The sequence below is a fragment of the Copadichromis virginalis genome, linkage group LG3 (assembly GCF_057382275.1).
Source record: "Copadichromis virginalis isolate Kocher_CV1m ecotype Utaka linkage group LG3, C_Virginalis_male_GT1.1, whole genome shotgun sequence".
Classification (NCBI taxonomy): Eukaryota; Metazoa; Chordata; class Actinopteri; order Cichliformes; family Cichlidae; genus Copadichromis; species Copadichromis virginalis.
The window spans coordinates 43,253,150-43,275,294 of NC_140620.1; the positions used below are offsets into that span (position 1 = coordinate 43,253,150).

Genomic DNA, 22,145 nt, shown 5'->3' on the forward strand with positions numbered 1-22,145 from the left:
TGAACCATTCATGATGCCATGGTAGACGCAGCAGACAGAGAGGTCTTCACTGACACATGTGCTTTCATCGCAGTTAACCTTTAATGATATGATTTACGTTAGTTTTGATTTGCTCAAAACTAGACGAAAACTATTTTTTTTGTTTGGGAGTTCTCCCTCTACATTTTTACATCTCTCTTGATCTCTACAGGCCTGACCGGAGGACAGGAGACAGTTGCCATGGTGAAGTGGGAAGAGTGGTCTTCTTCTTACAGAGAGAAGTTTGTGCCATAAAGGGCGAAAGATAAACCAAGTGCAGTTCTATTATAATGCATAATAGAACTGTTTACTGCCTGGGTGTTGTGCTCTTTGTTCGTTTAGGTTTGCTAAATGAAGTAAGAGACACGGTGCTGTTAGTAACTCTAACCTTTAACTGTCTTATTAAAACGTGTACTTTGAGTTTATGTTGTCTTCTCTCATAAAGAACCTGGCAATACTTCAGATACTGTTACCTTCTGCCAAGACATCAGCTGCCTTGTCCTTCCATACCTGAGAATAGAAGCTAACTGTTGTGTTGAGCTTCTTCTTTAATCACTTACATGTAAAATCTACAAATGTGATGACTTGGTCCTCACGTTTCACTAGCTTTACACCAGATGTGTGCGCTGTGTGTACTCATTCCTGGAGCTGTCAGTAAAAATCGAACATGGTGACCTATTCTGAGTTTATACTTACACGGTTACACCGTGTAACAGATTGCAACTACCTGAGATTTCGTTAGTTTTATTGAGTTTTGGTCTCACCTTCTAATTCATTGTGATACCCGTGCAACCCATGCAGGACATACACTAGTTATGTACTTTACTGTCTGGGCCAAAAACATAAAAAACCAGCTTTGACAGCACGACACTGCCTGTGAAATCAACTAAAGACCCAAGCTAGCTCGTTAGCAGCTAAAAATGGCATCTTGTTAATTTAATTAAACTGACAACAACTGTCTTGTTTCTTCAGACTTTAATCATCTTCAATAAATATCCTTACAAATGTGACACTGTTTAAGGGGAACTAACAGCAATATTTATAACAGCAAGATTTATTCCCAGGAAGCATTTTTACGGCAAAGAAATAATCAACCAAACACAAATTTACTCATCTTCATGTAAATATCCAGCAGCTCCATTTAATAAAGCAGACATCCCTCCAGCCATAACAGTAAATAAGTGAAATAAATTGTGGTAAAAATACAGATAAAAATACATTTGAGCTAAGTCATCTTGTTTCCTTTCCCAGAAGAATTTGACTCCTGAAATGTCAAGAGAAAAACCTGAGGTAGTGACCAGTTTATAAAATACTACATCATCTCTTGGACATTTACATTTTTTGGTTGATGGTGTAGTATTCAGTCCATAAGAATGCATTAATATGCAGGGTTGGTTCTTCTCCAATCTACATGTTACTATTATTATGATTATTATTATTAGCAGTCGTATTACACGTTGAAGTATCATCGGTGCACTTACTAAGCCTCAGGTTGCCCTAGGTGTGTCCATCAGAGTATGTGTCATGGTCCTGCGACCATGACTCAGTGACTTTATGTTTATGTACTTTTTGTTATTACTTTCATTATTATTCATGGCTGTTTTGGGATGGTTTGTGTTTGGGATTTTAGACACTGGGTTCTGGGTTTGTGCTCCCTCTGTTGGTCCCTGGTGTTAGTGTTCCCCTGTCTCGTCAGGTTAATCAGGTCCAGCTGTTTCCCCCATCTGTGTGTGATTTCCCAGTGTCTCTTTGTGTATTTATAGCATGTGATTTCCTCTGCTCCTCGTCGCGTCGTCTGTGTTCCTACCTGGTGTAATCCTCTGCGTGTTCTCCCTGCTGTTCTCCCTTCATGTTCAGGTTTGCCCCTCCTCTGTGTAGTTTATCCCAGTTTAGTTTCGTCCTTAGTTCTGTTTGCCATCTCCACTTTGTGTTTGTTATTAACAATAAATCACCCTCACATCTGAATAAGTGCTGCATTTTGGGTCCTCCTTCCACTTTCCACACGGCCGCTGCCCCGGACCGTGACAGTATGAGTGTGAATGTGGGACAAGGTGCAATGGAACAGTAAAAAGCAGTGTTTGGATGTGTTTATGTAGTAAAGAAACACTAAGTACTCAGAGTAGAAAAGCAATATATAGGTACCAGTCCATTTGGCTTTCAAATGTCAGTGTAAGTACTCTTAGACCTGCTGGTGACCAAATGTTTGGCTAAAGTACAGACTTTCTGCACTTAAGTACAAATAATACTGTTAAAAAATACTCCAGTAAAACTTGAACAACTGATTCAACTTCTTTACTCAAGTAAAAGTAAAAAAGTACAAGCTCTGAAATGTACTCAGAGTAAGAAAGTAAAAAGTATCCCTTTGGAGGAAGTTTCCATTTTGTGTGCAGAGCTAAGTGAACCTTGTGCTTTATTGCAACCGCCCCCCAAAAAACACACACAAAAAAAACACAGTCCCACTTTTAACCCAGACTTTGGCACAGTCATCTCTTGTTATGCAACATCCTCGGGTCATTTATAAAAAAGCCTGTCATATGTTTCTGTTTAGGCTCAAATTAGTTCGATGTTTGGAGGCTCACAGTGACAGAACTGCGTTAAAGCAAAAGTAACTTTTTTACAAAATGTAAGGTGTAGAAAGTACAGATATATGTAGTAAAAAGTAATCACTAAAAAAACACTACTCAAGTACAGTACAGATACCTGGAGTACAGTAATAAAGTATTTGTACTTCCCACCTCTGGTGTCAAGTGTGTTTGGATTGACAGCAGAAGTACTGATGGATTCATAGAATAAGTCTTGTTGCTGCTCATCGGTTAAGCAGTGTGTTTTCCTTTCCCAGCACTGAAGCAGGGGCTCAGTGAATTCCTAAACATTCGTCATAGCAGTTACTGTGCATCATTACAGTGATTGGTGTGGACTTCCCATCAGGCTCAGCCCTCCGCGGCTCTTGAGTAATCCGTGTGTGTGCGTACTCTCGGCACCTCCCCTTCCTGTTATTGGTCTGTGCTTAAATGCTGGTGCTTCCAAACCTTTTCTCTTGTTTTGAAAGCTCAGAGAACCAGAGAAGACAAAAGAAGGTAAGAAAAACATTTTACACTGATGAACAGCTTAAGAGAATCAGAAATCTTTGTAAAATCATGAATGTAATACGTGGTAACATTTTTCTGAGGAAGTCAGAGATAATAAATCTGTGCATAAAACCGGTGTCAGCTCTTTTGTCTGGGCCATACATAAATCATTTGTACAGCTGGCCAAAGGTATTTGTTGTCATTTATATGAACCAGGAATCATCCTGTTATAACATGGATCAAAACCAGTCTTTCACCTTTTTCATGTTGAATTTCTCTAACCAGATAACCACTACAGCATTTCAATCTGTGTCTGTGTTTCCTTCAGCATGGTGATTCCTACAGGCACGGCTGTCCACAAGCAGCCCACCCAGGTGGTGACAGTCGTCAGGACCGTTGAAAACTCTGGCCAATGGAGCACCGACCTCTGTGATTGCTGCTCTGATATGGAGAGCTGTAAGTAAACCCAGGAAACCCTACAAACAGCAGTGATTTCTGCATGAACGATCTCCTCAGACTTTGTTTGCAATAAGCTAACCGAGTGTTTGAAGTCAGTAAAAAATCAAGAATAAACGAACTATCTGAGACTACATGATAGCAATGATCATTTAGCAGCATTATGGAGTTTTTCATTATTTTACATTTTTCACCAGAAAACCAAGTTTTCGTAATTGGAGTGGAAATGTCGCAATACGTTGTGAGATGTGATGATTCATGTGCTGAGGTGTCTGCTGAGGTGTCTGTCTGTCTGTAAAATAACTCTGTACCTGTTTCTCCCCAAAGGTTGCTGTGGCCTTTGCTGTTTCCCCTGCATGCAGTGTGATGCAGCCAATAAACATGGATGGTGCTGTGCAATGCCACTCCTGGACGTTTGTGGTGTGGTGTCCTGCTTACTCCGTGGATCCATCAGAGAGCGCCACAACATCGAAGTAAGGCTGGATTAGAGATGGAGGATATTGTTACAAACTACACTTAAAAGATAGATGTGGTCACTAGAGGAAGTGCACTTTTATAACTTCTGCACTGGCTTCATTTTTTGAATTGAAGCGAGTTGAATGTGTGTCTTTGTGATGTGGTTGTAAAATGAACTGACGTAAAATCTAAATGTAAATTTTATGAGATTCATATAAAATGCACACAAATTGTGCTTTGTGCAGATCCTTCTCACTCACCGTCACCTCTTCAATAGCTCCCAGATGTCTCTGTGTCCTCATTATTTGTTTATAAGTAACCACATCATGTAGTGCCACCATAAAAGTGACCTGGATAAAACTTGTGGTATTTTGCAAACCGTAGAGTTTATAATGGAGAAGCTTGAGTTGAGAAAGAGGAAGAGTAAAGTTCTTGAAATCTGAAATCTCTTGCCCTCATCGTGGGAAAAAAAGTTGAGGTCTCTTGTTTTGACAAACTCTCAGATATTTGGTTACCCAGCTCTACACAGGGACACAGCTGCCAGATGAGGGGATGACAACACCCCACTAAACTTTTATGTCTGAGGGGTAACAACAGTAACTCCTGCTGCTTCATCCTCTGTCTATCTGCTTCTTCTTCTCCATCCTGCAGGGCTCGTTCACTGATGACTGCTGTAAAGTGTGCTTTTGTTACCCGTGTGTTTGGGGCCAGATGCATCGTGAGCTGAAGATCAGGGAAAACAAGTAGCCCGCCACCTCGACTGTGATCAGCACGCAAGTTGTCTGTGGATACGATGCAAACATTTTGGCTGTGTGATGAGAGGCTATGACTTTTTCAGGCAAATAAAATCCTTTAATTTTATACATCATGTGTGAGATTAATTGTCCTCTTCTGCAAAACAGAGTTTAACCATTGTTCAGATATAAACTAGTCATATTCACTAATTGTGAACTTAGATAGGATAGTGAGAAAGACATTGTGAGATCACACTGTCCACTCACATAACTTTTCACAGTATTATAATATATGCAAATGAAATAATTGTGTATGGTGGTGGAACCTGGCAGGGTGACGCTGATCCTTAACAACAAGGAAACAGACCACAGACACATAGACGTCTGAATGTCAGTAAGTGCATCTCTCACCAACATGAACATTGATCATAATGAAAAAGACCAGCATGGTACAGCCTGAAGAAAGCCAGACACCATGTGGCGCTTTTACAAATGACAGCTGCAGATGTGTGCAAAGAACTCTACGTGTGGGGAACAATAATGTGACTCAAAGCATCTGTTATGTGTATCTGCTGTCCAAGTAGGTTAAACAACATTAGCCAACATCAGAGTTAATAAGCTCATTTTAGCTCTGTGAGGCACTGGTCTGCTGCCATGTCGTTTCTAGACAAAAAGCTGACGTACTTTATTGTCATAGTTGATAAAGTTTCTTCATCAAGCTTTAACATTTACAGAACAGCTCAAGATCCAGATGAGAGCAAGTCAAATGGACATGTTATGGCCCGTCTAGGCGCGGCCAGACCACAACATAAAGGGTGATCCATCCCCGTCCAACCCCAAGCAGCACGTCACACACTTAATATTTTGTGACAGTGATTTATTTACAACAAGGTGCAGTTAAACAAAGGAAGGGAGCATCATAACTTCAGGGTGAACCCAAGGCTAAAACAACAAACAAAAGTAACCTATCTCAGGAATAAACGCAACTTAGGGGAGACCGGGGATAGTTCTAACGTGGGTCAGTTGTAACACTTCCAATTTCTCCAATCAGGGCTAAGTTTCAAATGATGTGACTCATCCTGTGCATGCCCAATTCAGTTCTGCTATCACATGTGAAAAATCAGCACATTTCGTCAAACACAGACAATTTAACACGAAAAAAAGTAATTTGTATGCCAAAAAGTAAGTTTTTCTACTTTATTTCAATTTGTAATAGCATTATCTGCTTTGCAGTTAAACTCATCAAACTTAAATTATGTTATTTGTATGTCTATGGGGATATATTCTGTGTAGGTCTTTAGTGCTAATGCTTTAGCCGTTGGCTGTAATGTTAGCTACTTCATGGCTATAGGAGTCTGGGTCAGTTGTAACAGCAACAGTCTGGGTTAGTTGTAACAATAATGCAGATGTTACAACTTACCACACTATTACTTTAACTTATATTAAACAAGTTGGGGCAACGACATCAGCAGAGAGAGGTTCACTGGTCGCTTTTGTATATGCGGTTAATGCCATTGGCAACACAATTCCTCCACTGTTTGTGTTCCCACACATACATTATGCAGACCACTGTGTCAGAGATGGACCAGTAGGAAGTACTGGTAGTGGAACTAAATCAGGATGGGTGCAAGAAACAGATTTCCTCATCTTTCTGAAGCACTCTGAAAACCACACCAAGGTAAACCAGGATAAAAAGCAATGGAATTGCGATGTTGGTGAACAACTACATTTTTTCAGCTTCATTGTTATGTTTAAAATTGGTGCAAGAGTTGTAGGTTATAATGCCCACTGAGCCAATGAGGCCAAACTCAAGGAAGACCAACCAAAATTAATGAAATATTCAGTTGCAGAAAATTCCATAATTTGTCTTTTTTGGGGGGTTGGAATATGTTCAAAAGCTAGATTTCTGCATTCTGTCACACACACACACACACACACACACACACACACACACACACACACACACACACACACACACACACACACACACACACACACACACACACAGCTACATTAATGGCTCTAAGTGCATTCATGTGTTGAATAAACAAAGATTACATGTTAATATTTTGTTAGTACCCTTATTTCATTGTGTTACATTTCACCCCAGGATATGTTACAACTAACCCAGACTATGGGGTTAATTGTAACATTTCACTCTTTGTGTTTGAGGCCACACCATGCAATGGGTAATTGTGCTGCAGAGAAAATAGCTGCACTATTTAATAGCCGAGACATGTAAATACTTTGCATTACATTTTGAAACCACTACCTTAAAAGAGCTCCAATTTACAGACAGAAATGTCAAATGGACTTCCCATCAGGCTCAGCCCTCCGCGGCTCTTGAGTAATCCATGTGTGTGTGCGTATCTCGCCACCTCCCCTTCCTGTTATTGGTCTGTGCTTAAATGCTGGTGCTTCCAAACTTTTTCTCTTGTTTTGAAAGCTCAGAGAACCAGTGAAGACAAAAGAAGGTAAGAAAAACATTTTACACTGATGAACAGCTTAAGAGAATCAGAAATCTTTGTAAAATCATGAATGTAATACGTGGTAACATGTTTCTGAGGAAGTCAGAGATAATAAATCTGTGCATAAAAACGGTGTCAGCTCTTTTGTCTGGGCCGTACATAAATCATTTGTACAGCTGGCCAAAGGTATTTGTTGTCATTTATATGAACCAGGAATCATCCTGTTATAACATGGATCAAAACCAGTCTTTTACCTTTTTCATGTTGAATTTCTCTAACCAGATAACCACTACAGCATTTCAATCTGTGTCTGTGTTTCCTTCAGCATGGTGTTTCCTACAGGCACGGCTGTCCACAAGCAGCCCACCCAGGTGGTGACAGTCGTCAGGACCGTTGAAAACTCTGGCCAATGGAGCACCGACCTCTGTGATTGCTGCTCTGATATGGAGAGCTGTAAGTAAACCCAGGAAACCCTACAAACAGCAGTGATTTCTGCATGAGCGATCTCCTCAGACTTTGTTTGCAATAAGCTAACCGAGTGTTTGAAGTCAGTAAAAAATCAAGAATGAATGAACTATCTGAGACTACATGATAGCAATGATCATTTAGTAGCATTATGGAGTTTTTGATTATTTTACATTTTTCACCAGAAAACCAAGTTTTCGTAATTGGAGTGGAAATGTCGCAATACGTTGTGAGATGTGATGATTCATGTGCTGAGGTGTCTGCTGAGGTGTCTGTCTGTCTGTAAAATAACTCTGTACCTGTTTCTCCCCAAAGGTTGCTGTGTCCTTTGCTGTTTTCCCTGCATGCAGTGTGATGCAGCCAATAAAGATGGATGGTGCTGTGCAGTGCCACTCCTGGACGTTTGTGGTATGGTGTCCTGCTTACTCCATCAGTCCATCAGAGAGCGCCACAACATTGAAGTAAGGCTGGATTAGAGATGGAGGACACTGTTACAAACTACACTTAAAAGATAGATGCGGTCACTAGAGGAAGTGCACTTTTATAACTTCTGCACTGGCTTCATTTTTAAGCCCTGGAGGTTTCTGCTAGGAGAATAGAGTTGAATGTGTGTCTTTGTGATGTGGTTGTAAAATGAACTGACGTAAAATCTAAATGTAAATTTTATGAGATTCATATAAAATGCACACAAATTGTGCTTTGTGCAGATCCTTCTCACTCACCGTCACCTCTTCAATAGCTCCCAGATGTCTCTGTGTCCTCATTATTTGTTTATAAGTAACCACATCATGTAGTGCCATCATAAACGTGACCTGGATAAAACTTGTGGTATTTTGCAATCCGTGGAAGTTATAAAGGAGTAGCTTGAGTTGAGAAAGAGGAAGAGTAAAGTTCTTCAAATCTGAAATCTCTTGCCCTCACTGTGTGCCAAGAGATTTACAGGGAGTGCAGAATTATTAGGCAAATGAGTATTTTGTCCACATCATCCTCTTCATGCATGTTGTCTTACTCCAAGCTGTATAGGCTCGAAAGCCTACTACCAATTAAGCATATTAGGTGATGTGCTTCTCTGTAATGAGAAGGGGTGTGGTCTAATGACATCAACACCCTATATCAGGTGTGCATAATTATTAGGCAACGTCCTTTGCTTTGGCAAAATGGGTCAAAAGAAGGACTTGACAGGCTCAGAAAAGTCAAAAATAGTGAGATATCTTGCAGAGGGATGCAGCAGTCTCAAAATTGCAAAGCTTCTGAAGCGTGATCATCGAACAATCAAGCGTTTCATTCAAAATAGTCAACAGGGTCGCAGGAAGCGTGTGGAAAAACCAAGGCGCAAAATAACTGCCCATGAACTGAGAAAAGTCAAGCGTGCAGCTGCCAAGATGCCACTTGCCACCAGTTTGGCCATATTTCAGAGCTGCAACATCACTGGAGTGCCCAAAAGCACAAGGTGTGCAATACTCAGAGACATGGCCAAGGTAAGAAAGGCTGAAAGACGACCACCACTGAACAAGACACACAAGCTGAAACGTCAAGACTGGGCCAAGAAATATCTCAAGACTGGTTTTTCTAAGGTTTTATGGACTGATGAAATGAGAGTGAGTCTTGATGGGCCAGATGGATGGGCCCGTGGCTGGATTGGTAAAGGGCAGAGAGCTCCAGTCCGACTCAGACGCCAGCAAGGTGGAGGTGGAGTACTGGTTTGGGCTGGTATCATCAAAGATGAGCTTGTGAGGCCTTTTCGGGTTGAGGATGGAGTCAAGCTCAACTCCCAGTCCTACTGCCAGTTTCTGGAAGACACCTTCTTCAAGCAGTGGTACAGGAAGAAGTCTGCATCCTTCAAGAAAAACATGATTTTCATGCAGGACAATGCTCCATCACACGCGTCCAAGTACTCCACAGCATGGCTGGCAAGAAAGGGTATAAAAGAAGAAAAACTAATGACATGGCCTCCTTGTTCACCTGATCTGAACCCCATTGAGAACCTGTGGTCCATCGCCTCTGTCAGTGCGCCCCAGGGTGGCTGTGGCTACATTGTAGCTTGCCATCACCAGTGTGTGAATGTGTGTGTGAATGGGTGGATGACAGGTTGTGTAAAGCGCTTTGGGGTCCTTAGGGACTAGAAAAGCGCTATACAAATACAGGCCATTTACCATTACCAGGCCATCATCAAATGTGAGATTTAGAAGGAGGGAAAACAGTACACCTCTCTGAACAGTGTCTGGGAGGCTGTGGTTGCTGCTGCACGCAATGTTGATGGTGAACAGATCAAAACACTGACAGAATCCATGGATGGCAGGCTTTTGAGTGTCCTTGCAAAGACAGGTGGCTATATTGGTCGCTGATTTGTTTTTGTTTTGTTTTTGAATGTCAGAAATGTATATTTGTGAATGTGGAGATGTTATATTGGTTTCACTGGTAAAAATAAATAATTGAAATGGGTATATATTTGTTTTTTGTTAAGTTGCCTAATAATTATGCACAGTAATAGTCACCTGCACACACAGATATCCCCCTAAAATAGCTAAAACTAAAAACAAACTAAAAACTACTTCCAAAAACATTCAGCTTTGATATTAATGAGTTTTTTGGGTTCATTGAGAACATGGTTGTTGTTCAATAATAAAATTATCCCTCAAAAATACAACTTGCCTAATAATTCTGCACTCCCTGTATTCTAAATGACACTTCTTCAGCTGAGAGTCTAAGAGGAGAAAACACACAAACAGACGCTGCAGTTTTAACTTGCAAGGGCATTTCGCAGAGCGCCCACATCAGAGTGGGGGCCCTGTGAAATGCGCCCTCTGTTCTTGCAATTGTCTTTATTTATACACAAGAAAAATGAATACATTTGTTCAGTGACGTGAGCATGTGCGTATGTGATTGTGTGTGTGTGTGTGTGTGCGCGAGGTCAGAACTGCTTGTTTGACTTCTTACTGTCGCTGTGGGAAGATTCAGATACAAATATCAGAACATGTTTCATAAAGAACAATCAGTTCTAAGCAGCGAAAAGGTCATCATGCAGTATTCTATCACATGTAAACTTATATCATTAAAAGCTCATACTGACTACTAAGTACAATTTTCCCTTAACATTCCTTCCTGTTGTCAGTATAACCTTTAAGTGAGATATCAGTATGTAACATCTTGTTGTACATTGTCTGGTATGTAAGTGCAGCAGGCGTTGTTGAAGAGGACGCAAAGTCCCCCTTTCTCTGCTAGTATCATGTCCAAAGCTACTCGATGTTGCATCACTGCGATCTGTAATGCATTGATTTCCTGATTCTGCTGATCGTTGATCTTGCACGAAGCATTCAAGAAGAGTCCAAAGCGGTAGTCCAGAGTCTCGATCCTCAGCATGTTTTTTTCCGGTTCCCACCCAGGGGAACAATGTGTGGAGTACTTTCTGTCCGGTAGTCCACAGTTTGAATTCCTCGGTTACGTTGCTTCCCCATATTGGGTCATGTGGTTGAAGTTTGGGGAACGTAGATCTTCTATTCCGGCGTGCTGTAGAAGTGGTGTTTACTGCGGTCATCCTGAAAGTGTGGTCTGACAGGAATATAGGAGCACATGTTCCTGTCCAGCCTGGGGACAGTATGAAATATGGCCGTTGTCCACATAGCCAGGCCATTCCTTGCACCCAGTACATGCTGTTAGAAGGTCCACTCATATTCACAGGAGCGCCCTCTCCGTGGCCTGCAGTTTGGACACAGTTTGTCGTGTTTCCAACGGGTGTGTTACCTTTCTCTTGTTGATAACACATGGAGTGGTTCCTCCCTGGGAGTTGGTCCAGAAACACTGGGAAGTGGATGGATGTATTCCGGTTTGTCACGTTGAAATCGATCCAGAAGAGTTGATCACATGTTCCATTACTAAGTCCAACAGCGTGCGGGATTGTGTCGTTGGTGATGATTCGGCTGTGTTGGAATCCAATGCCAGCGAAGCTGGCTGCACACTTTGCTTGAGTGTTGTTCATATATTCACCATATAGTGTGGGGTGTGTTGATGTGCTGGGCATATGAGAACAGACATAACAGTCTGTATTTACCGATTCCGCCTTGGTTCTGTCTTAGATATAACGGTACCAGGCATTGTTCATCCAAGGGTGTATGTGGTCTTGCGTCATGTCTCTTAGGTGGGAGTTGTCGTGCGTCCTGTCTGCCTCGTGGTTCAGCTGTTGTTGGCGTCAGCTGGGGTCCTGTAAGGGTGAGCGTCGTAGTCAAGGTAACCAAGAGGGTCCACCTTCCCATGGTTGCACACAGGTCCGTCACACCTCACACTTGGTTGCCCTAGAGTTGATCAGAGGCTGGAGGTTGAAGTGCGAGCTTACCCTACGGGGGCCCAATCAGCACTCCCCCCTCACGACTGAAGCAACCAAGTGTGGGCTAATGTGCTGTCTTGGGGGTGCCGGGGTTTCCTGGGACCTCAACCTTTTTGCAGTGGCTCTGATGTATCCAGGAGGGTCTCTCCGCAATTTTGCAGGCAGTTGGAGTGGTCAAAAGCACTTGGTATGGACCCTCCCACTGCGGCGAGCTCCAGTTTTTCCTTTGGAGTACTCGGACAAGGATCCAATCACCTGGCTTCAATCTGCGAGAAATAGGTGAAAAAGAGTCTTGCGGCAGTTTATTGTTCAAAACGACTTCTCTGTTTGTCAACAATTGAGTCATCCAATCTGCCAGAGTGGTTTCACAGATTGATTTATCTATTGGCTCGCTAATAACTGGCAATGGAAAAGGTCGCCCATGTATAATTTCAAATGGGGACAGTTTGTTATTTCCTTGTGTCATTCTCATCCACATTTTGACTAGGCCTACACATTCTGGCCAAGGTCTGCTAGTTTCTTCCATTGTTTTTCTGAGCCTTTGTTTTATAGTGCCATTTGTTCTCTCCACTAATCCTGCACTCTGTGGATGGTAGGTACAACGGTGTTTTAAACTGAAACCTAGTGCTTCAGATACTTTGCTGATCACGTCATTTACAAAATGGGTTCCATTATCTGATCTCATCAGAGTAGGAATTCCATATGTTGGAATGAAATGGTTGCATGGACACTTTGCAACTGAGATTGCGTCAGCTTTTTTAACTGGGTAGATTTCTGGCCATTTTGAGAAAACATCTATGATTACTAGAGCGTATTTTGAGCCCTCATTCAATTCAATGAAGTCCATGTGAATTGTATGAAATGGGTGAGGTGGTGTAGGAAAATGTCCTCTTTTTGGCCTTAAGTTACCTTGGGTATTGTGTTTTTGGCAGGTCATACATGTCCTCACATATTCTTTTGCTGAAGTTTCAAAATTTATAGTGTAAAGTTGTCGGGATTCCTCAGATTATCCTTCCTGATGAGCCATGGCTCAAAACTATGGCTCACTAGAGCGGCTGTTTTGTGTAACAATTTGGGAAGAATGGGTTTTCCTGTTATCTTCATTATGTCATCAGTGTCTAGTACTGCTCCGTGTATTAGCCATTGTTTTTGTTCTTTTGGTGGTGCTGCTTTTTGTTCATCCTGCAGTACAGACAGTGGAATAGTGTGAATTTCATGAGTTGTTAGTAAGACTGTGGTTGCTATAGCTGCTGCTTTTGCAGTTTTGTCAGCAAAATTGTTTCCCTTTGTAATTTCAGAGTCATCCTTCTGATGTGCTGCACATTTGCAAATTGCTAAATGTCACATCACATGAGGAGTTTCCTTCCATGTAAACAGATGTGTGCCATGATAAAACCTTCCTCCACACACTAGAAATAAGAAACTAATTTCAACCCTTGTTACATCTTATTCGCTTATTTTATAATCCATTCATTTTTCCAAATCTAGTATCAATTAACTAGTTTGCATATCAGCTTATAATGCGCTAAGTTGACAGGTCAACAGAAATGCATGTTCAAAATATTATCACAAAAAAGAATTTCCTTCATACAAAAAAAAGTTGAGGTTGCTTGTTTTGACAAACTCTCAGATATTTGGTTACCCAGCTCTACACAGGGACACAGCTGCCAGATGAGGGGATGACAACACCCCACTAAACTTTTATGTCTGAGGGGTAACAACAGTAACTCCTGCTGCTTCATCCTCTGTCTATCTGCTTCTTCTTCTCCATCCTGCAGGGCTCGTTCACTGATGACTGCTGTAAAGTGTGCTTTTGTTACCCGTGTGTTTGGGGCCAGATGCATCGTGAGCTGAAGATCAGGGAAAACAAGTAGCCCGCCACCTCTACTGTGATCAGCACGCAAGTTGTCTGTGGATACGATGCAAACATTTTGGCTGTGTGATGAGAGGCTATGACTTTTTCAGGCAAATAAAATCGTTTAATTTTTTACATCATGTGTGAGATTAATTGTCCTCTTCTGCAAAACAGAGTTTAACCATTTTTCAGATATAAACTAGTCATATTCACTAATTGTGAACTTTGATAGGATAGTGAGAAAGACATTGGCTTTTCTGAGTTGGCCAGACATCTGAGCTATATTCTCAGCAGCATATTAAACATATCAGGTCCCCATAAGGAGAATCATGTGCTAACGGCTGTCTAAATGACTCGGGTAAAGTTTGTATCATGCGTGCTTGTTGTTTTTGTCTGATTCCACTTGTCTTTGCACTAGAATGATGTCGGCGTAAATGTCCAGTCATATTCATTTTGTTCCCACTAGTGCTGTCAGCGTTAATCTCGTTGAAATGACCTTAACGCCACAACACGGCAAATCTCCGTTGGTAGCTTGCCCTGCGCTCAGTGAATCTGCGTTCGACTACTCCGCCTAGGCTGCACTGTCGAGCGCAGATCCACTCAACACAGACAGCATCGTCAGAAGGAAAGTTGATAAAATAAATTAAAAATTTTGTATTGTTCGATACATATGCGTACCGAACCGAAAGCACTGTATCAAACGGTTCAATATCGATACGAGTATCGTTGCACCCCTAATATATATATATATATAAATGTGTGTATATATATATATATATATATATATAAACACCCAGCACGCCCCTGCGGGCAGTTTATCCTTCAAGCTTGGGTCCTCTACCAGAGGCCTGGGAGCTTGAGGGTCCTGCGCAGTATCTTAGCTGTTCCCAGGACTGCGCTCTTCTGGACAGAGATCTCCGATGTTATTCCCGGGATCTGCTGGAGCCACTCGCCTAGCTTGGGAGTCACCTAGTGCTCCGATTACCACGGAGACCACCGTTACCTTCACCCTCCACATCCTCTCAAGCTCTTCTCTGAGCCCTCGGTATTTCTCCAGCTTCTCGTGTTCCTTCTTCCTGATATTGCTGTCATTCGGAACCGCTACATCGATCACTATATATATATATATATATATATATATATATATATATATATATATATATATATGCAACAATACTCGTACTTGGACGTACACAACAATAAAGCCTTGACTGTCTTTATAAGGGTAAACACTAATTTTTTGCCTTCTTCTTTTTGTCTGGTGAGTTGTTCAGACAAAATCAACCAACAAATGGTCAGAATTATAGATAATTGAGAAAACAGGAATTAAATACCCCCCCCCCCCCAAAAAAAAAATAAAAAACAACAACAAAAAAAACAAACTAAATAAAAATGTTTGAGGTTTAGTCTTCCTACTGTTCTATGCATTTGTAATAGGTAAGTAAGAAAAGTTTAAGAAGTTCTTGGGAATATTGTCTCCAGATTTTTACAGACCCAAAATGGGACCTAAAATTCCCAAACTGTAAAACAATGCTTAACCTTTCACATGAGGCATACTGAGTGTCAGCTAAGCAATGGAAACTGAGGCTACAATTTGATATTCTGGTGTGACGAGTCTCGATTTCTGCAAAAACATTCAGATGTTAGGGTCAGTGTTTGCTGTAAACATGAAAATATAGAACAGTTCAGGCTGGTGATGGCGCGATGATGCTGGTGATATTTTTAGGCACACTTTGGGTCCCTTAGTACTAACTAGCACGCTAGTATTTAGGACTAGCATCATTTAAACACCAGAGCCTAACTGACCATTGTTATGAGCATTGTTATCACCTCCACTGACTAAGTGACTAAGTGATGATAGAAATATAACACAGAATTCAACAACAAGTATAGCTGTATGTGAATTTGCTGAAGCTAATCTTTGTAGGAGCAAAGATATATTTCATTCGATGTAACAAATATACATATTTTGTTTGATGTAGTGAATAAGCAGAAAAGTTTCAAATTAAAATGTGTTGATTCTGAATACTGAAGTGTCATCTGAGTTGCTGAGTTAGGCAACCGGATGTGTGAGCCATAGGGCATCTGCTCAAGAGAAGGACAGAGAGATGATAAAATCATGGAAAACTATATATAGTTGTGGTCGGACGTTTGTATCCACTCATCATTGGTCATTGGTCAAGGCCAAAATCACTCATTGGTGATTTTGGTCTTTTAATTATTTCATGCACTGTTCTTTTTCCAGCATAGAATAATTGCACAGCACACGTCTTTGATGACTTTGAAAACTAAAAGTTGTGTGCATAAATTTTAATTTATTTTTCTACATGTCTTTTGACCTAACAAGATTGAGGCCTGTCAACTTCTTGTTGGTGATGATGATTGACTACAAGTGCAGCATAAAAGCATTTGGACTGACCAATACTTTGAAAAAAAGTAAAGCCCAAGAAAATCAGTGAAGATCTAAGAAGACAAGTTGTAGATTTACACAAGTTGATTGTTCATATAAGAGGGCAAAATAAAGAAAGCGATTCTTCTCGTGTAGATTTTTTCTTCTTTTATGAGCTACAGCTCTCACTGCTGTTACTGACAGTTTCTCAACTAGTGTGTGATCAACATCTACATTTCTGAGTAAATATTAGGAGGTATTTCAGGGTTTAAAGCATGTGATTTCTTGGCCAGCATCATCTGCCTGATTCCAAGTACAAATTTCGTAAGTCATGCCATAAACGGAGTTTGCAGATTTCTTGCTTCCTCATTTTCATGTTGCCGATGTGCATGTTACACAGATGTTACAACAGACAGTTTCTCATCATATTGTGTATTAGAAACATTCAGGTTACTATAGACAAGTTTATTGAGCTTTTACCCTCTTTGATAATTATTTGTTACACTTTTGTGGTATTTTCTTGTTATGAATTCTGAACAAGTTAGTACATTTCAAACAGGCATTTGGGATCAAACATTTTTTAGAGATTCAGAACAGTTCCCTTTTTGAGGATTGGTTTCTCTTTTTTTTGTTTTTCTCAGTGTCTTAAGATCCTCTTTTCCAAAACTCAAACTCAAAAGAAACGTAAAAAATAAAACAGAATACGATTTTTGATTTTTTGTAGAGCAAGTCCAAGTGGAACTGATATGGAGGATCGATAGGCAGGCAGACTAACAATTCCAAGGAAATGATCTACTGGTGCACAATTCCCATCCCTAGACAGGACTATTTATACACATCCAGTACGATTGATCACCTGTTGCAAAAATGGTAGAGTTTATTCTTACATGGTTACACCGTGCAACAGATTGCAACTACCTGCGATTTTATTGGTTTTATTGACGTTTGATCTCACCTTGTAATTCATTGTGATACCCGTGCAACCCATGCAAGACATACACTAGTTATGTACCATATTGTCAGAGCCAAAAACTTAAAGAAGCAGCTTTGACAGCACGGCACTGCCTGTGAAATCAACTAAAGACACAAGCTAGCTCATTAGCAGCTAAAAATTGCATCTTGTTTGTTTAATTAAAGTGCCAACATGTCTTGTTTCTTTAATCATTTAATCATCTTCAATAATTTTCCTTACAAATGTGACACTATTTAAGGGGAACTAACAGCAATATAAGATTTATTCTCCATTAAAGAAAACAGACATTCCTCCAGTCATAACAAGTATCATCGGTGCACCTACTAAACCTCAGGTTGTCCTAGATGTGTCCATTGGAGTGTGAATGTTGGACAAGGTGCTGTGGAATAGTAAAAAACAGTGTATGGATGTGTGTGTGTGGTAAAGAAACGAAACGCTCTGACACACACACACACACACACATACACACACACACACACACACACACACACACACACACACACACACTCATGTACAGTACAGATACCTGAAGTACAGTAATGAAGTATTTGTACTTCGTTACTTCCAGTGTTGGGTGTAACGCATAACACGTTACTGTAATTAAATTACTTTTCCACTGAAAAAGTAGAGTAACTGATTACTGTTCATTTTTAGGTATTTTAATTACAGTTACTTACAAAGTACTTGCGTTAAAATAATCAAACTCGCTGAATATCATTAATTAATTATTCAATAATTTGTCTTCTAAAGGTAAAAGTAAACTCTGCCGCTTTAACATCGCTGTAGTGCAGCTGCACGTCATTTCGTGCCAGTTTGCTGCATAGTCGTATTCTAAAGATGTCGGACTCGGCTGAAGCGAGTGGCTGTTTTATGAAATGGACATATTCCCGTCTCTTCACTTTTGTGAAACAAGCAGACAAGAACATTACAGTAATATGTAAAAACTATCGGCTGCTGTTAATAGCACGAGTAATCTACTGAAGCGCCTGACACGAGAGCATAGACAAACACTTCTGAGTGATCCTTGTTCATCATCCACGGATTTTACTTCAGCAGCACAGAAATCGTCTGAAGGTGAGCTTAAAAAATGATTGCAGGCTACATTGTGGAAGAGCTGCTACCGCTGCGTACTGTAGAGTCTACGTCTTTTAAAAAAAATTATTTATTATTTAAAGAGTTTAATTTCTATTGTTTGTCCACTCAAGGATTATAGGGATTTAAAAAAGTATTTAGTTAAATTACTTATTAAGTAATTAAGTTACTTTTCAGACACAGTAATTAGATAAGTATTTTAAATACAATATTGATTAAGTAATTAGTACTTAATTACTTTTTAAAAGTAACTTACTCAACACTGGTTACTTCCCACCTCTTGTGTCAAGACTGATAGAATAAGTCTTGTTGCTGCTCACTGGTTAAGCAGTGTTTCCATTTCACAGCACTGAAGCAGAGACCCAGTGAACTCTTGACCCTTCATCGTAGCAGTTACTGGAAAGTCATTAGAGGAACTGTGTGGAATTTCCTTCAGGCTCAGCCCTCTGCAGTTCACGAGCAACCGAAAAACATCTGACAATCCACCACTCACTACAATACTTGCCTTACTTGTGCTTTATTAACATAATGATAAAATAATATCAGTAGATGGGAATACAAACTTTAAAAAAAATCTAATTATACTCAGCTTGAAGCTGAAGAAAAGAAGGAAACTAAAAAGTATTTCTATTTACCGTTGTCCACATTGTAGAGGGTGACTTTTCCTCTAAACAGGAGAATGTGTCAGTCAGTCAGATGAGCAGTCCTTACCTTTAAATCTACCCTCTCTTCTTCCTCTCTCTGTTTGTGAGCTGATAGTAACACTGCATTTAAAATGACCTGACACTTAAAAAACGTCACTCCCTTTATGCTCGCTCCTCTTCAGTACCACAAGCTAGATGCTGAAGTACCACAACTTACAGACACCTGCAGTTGTTCCGGTGTTGTGCAAAAACAAAACAAACACAGTCCCACTTTTAACCCCAGACTTTGGCACAGTCATCTCTTTTTACGTGACATCCTCTGGCGGTTAATAAACAGCCTGCCATATGTTTCTGTTTAGGCTGAAATTAGTTTCATGTTTGGAGCCTTACAATGACAGAACTGCATTAAGCAAACGTAACAAGCCTTTTTACAAAATGTAAGGAGTACAAAGTACAGATATTTGTAGTACAAAATAGTCAGAAAAAAAAGCAACCCAAAAACATCTGCCAGTACAATACAAATTAGGAGTGTGTGTGCGTATCTCGGCACCTCCCCTTCCTGTTATTGGCCTGTGCTTAAATGCTGGTGTTTCCTAACGTTTTCTGTTGTTTTGAAAGCTCAGAGAACCAGCAAAAGTAACAAGCCTTTTTACACAATGGAGTAGAAAGTACAGATATTTGTAGTAAAAAGTAATCACTAAAAAAACACTACTTAAGTACAGTACAGATACCTGAAGTACAGTAATGAAGTATTTGTACTTTGTTACTTTCCACCTCTGGTGTCAAGTGTGTTTGGATTGACAGCAGAAGTACTGATGGATTCATAGAATAAGTCTTGTTGCTGATCATCGGTTAAGCAGTGTGTTTTCCTTTCACAGCACTGAAGCAGGGGCTCAGTGAATTCCGCGGCTCATAAGTAATCCCAAAACATCTGGCAATCCAGTAAAACTTAGATGTGTGCGTACTCTCGGCACCTCCCCTTCCTGTTATTGGTCTGTGCTTAAATGCTGGTGTTTCCAAACTTTTTCTCTTGTTTTGAAAGCTCAGAGAACCAGAGAAGACAAAAGAAGGTAAGAAAAACATTTTACACTGATGAACAGCTTAAGAGAATCAGAAATCTTTGTGAAATCATGAATGTAATATGTGGTAACATGTTTCTGAGGAAGTCAGAGATAATAAATCTGTGCATAAAAACGGTGTCAGCTCTTTTGTCTGGGCCGTACATAAATCATTTGTACAGCTGGCCCAAGATATTTGTTGTCATCCTGTTATACTTATAACATGTATCAAAATCAATCTTTTACCTTTTTCATAATCTAGCATTAAATTTCTCTTTTCACAAGATAACCACTACAGCGTTTCAATCTGTGTCTGTGTTTCCTACAGGCATGGCCGTCCACCAGCAGCCCACCCAGGTGGTGACAGTCATCAGGACCATTGAAAACTCTGGCCAATGGAGCACCGACCTCTGTGATTGCTGCTCTGATATGGAGACCTGTAAGTAAACTCAGGAAACCCTACAAACAGCAGTGATTTCTGCATGAACGATCTCCTCAGACTTTGTTTGCAATAAGCTAACCGAGTGTTTGAAGTCAGTAAAAAATCAAGAATGAATGAACTATCTGAGACTACATGATAGCAATGATCATTTAGTAGCATTATGGAGTTTTTCATTATTTTACATTTTTCACCAGAAAACTGACTTTTCGTAATTGGAGTGGAAATGTCTCAAATGTTCAACTTAAACTTAATGACTCCTTTTATGATAGCATAGAAAATCAGACTTAGAGTGTCCCAAATATTTAAATTTAAATATTTATAAATTTTTTTACTATCAATAAATAATAACAACAACAACAACAATAATAATAATAATAATAATAATAATAATAATAATAATAATAATAATAATAATAATAATAAAATAGAAGTCCAGTCTCTCTGTGGTTGGATTCAGGGAAAGTTGAAATAGCAAAAATTCAAAGTTTTTTTGCTCCCCTGGAACATCCAGGTTGGTTGGTTTGTTGTAGTTAATAAAAAAATAGTAAATAATATATATACATAAATATTTATTTATATATGTATATATTTCTCCCCAAAGGTTGCTGTGGCCTTTGCTGTTTCCCCTGCATGCAGTGTGATGCAGCCAATAAACATGGATGGTGCTGTGCAATGCCACTCCTGGACGTTTGTGGTGTGGTGTCCTGCTTACTCCGTCAGTCTATCAGAGAGCGCCACAACATCTATGTAAGGCTGGGTTAGAGATGGAGGATATTGTTACAAACTACATTTAAAAGATAGATGCGGTCACTAGAGGAAGTGCACTTTTATAACTTCTGCACTGGCTTCATTTTTAAGCCCTGGAGGTTTCTGCTTGTAAAATGAACTAACATAACATCTAAATGTAAATTTTATGAGATTCAAAAAATGCACACAAATTGTGCTTTGTGCAGATCCTTCTCACTCACCCTCACCTCTCATGGTCAAACTGAGATAAAGTAACCACATCATGCAGTGCCATCATAAAAGTGACCTGGATAAAACTTGTGGTATTTTGCAATCCGTAGAGTTTATAATGGAGAAGCTTGAGTTGAGAAAGAGGAAGTGTAAAGTTCTTCAAATCTGAACTCTCTTGCCCTCACTGTGGGGGAAAAAGCTGCGGCTTCTTGTTTTGACAAACTCTCAGATATTTGGTTACCCAGCTCTACACAGGGACACAGCTGCCGGATGAGGGGATGACAACACCCCACTAAACTTTTATGTCTGAGGGGTAACAACAGTAACTCCTGCTGCTTCATCCTCTGTCTATCTGCTTCTTCTTCTCCATCCTGCAGGGCTCGTTCACTGATGACTGCTGTAAGGTGTGCTTTTGTTACCCGTGTGTTTGGTGCCAGATGCATCGTGAGCTGAAGCTCAGGCAATACCATTAGCCCGCCACCTCGACTGTGATCAGCACGCAAGTCGTCTGTGGATATGATGCAAACGTTTTGGCTGTGTGATGAGGGCTTATGTCACTGCTGAACCAAAGTGCTTTAAATCTGTTGTCATATAATATGTTGAACGCCTATGTGACTTTTTCAGGCCAATAAAATCCTGTAATTCTATGCAACATCATGTGTGAGATTAATTGTCCTCTTCTGAAGAGTTGAGTTTAACCAGTGTTCAGATAAAGACTTGTCATATTCATTAATTGTTAACTTTGATAG

At 40.2% G+C, this 22,145-nt stretch overlaps 2 protein-coding genes and 1 pseudogene across 3 annotated transcripts; all 3 read left to right on the forward strand.

Annotated features, from left to right (window-relative positions):
* Nucleotides 1-2,773: 2,773 nt before the first annotated feature.
* LOC146714860 (cornifelin homolog B-like) lies at nucleotides 2,774-4,859 on the forward strand. The gene is made up of 4 exons (XM_085451229.1): nucleotides 2,774-3,095; nucleotides 3,415-3,542; nucleotides 3,870-4,015; nucleotides 4,650-4,859. The coding sequence occupies exons 2-4, from the start codon at nucleotides 3,416-3,418 to the stop codon at nucleotides 4,743-4,745; spliced, it is 369 nt and encodes a 122-aa protein (XP_085307355.1). The 5' UTR covers nucleotides 2,774-3,095; nucleotide 3,415; the 3' UTR covers nucleotides 4,746-4,859.
* A 2,159-nt stretch (nucleotides 4,860-7,018) lies between these two features.
* LOC146714861 (cornifelin-like) lies at nucleotides 7,019-13,976 on the forward strand. Its single transcript, XM_085451215.1, has 4 exons — nucleotides 7,019-7,206; nucleotides 7,526-7,653; nucleotides 7,981-8,126; nucleotides 13,765-13,976. Exons 1-4 carry the CDS (start codon nucleotides 7,034-7,036, stop codon nucleotides 13,858-13,860), a joined length of 543 nt encoding a protein of 180 aa, XP_085307341.1. The 5' UTR covers nucleotides 7,019-7,033; the 3' UTR covers nucleotides 13,861-13,976.
* A 3,948-nt stretch (nucleotides 13,977-17,924) lies between these two features.
* LOC146714862 (cornifelin homolog B-like) lies at nucleotides 17,925-22,043 on the forward strand (annotated as a pseudogene). Its single transcript, XR_014918878.1, has 4 exons — nucleotides 17,925-20,009; nucleotides 20,326-20,436; nucleotides 21,041-21,186; nucleotides 21,774-22,043. The product of XR_014918878.1 is annotated as a cornifelin homolog B-like (transcript).
* Nucleotides 22,044-22,145: the final 102 nt, after the last annotated feature.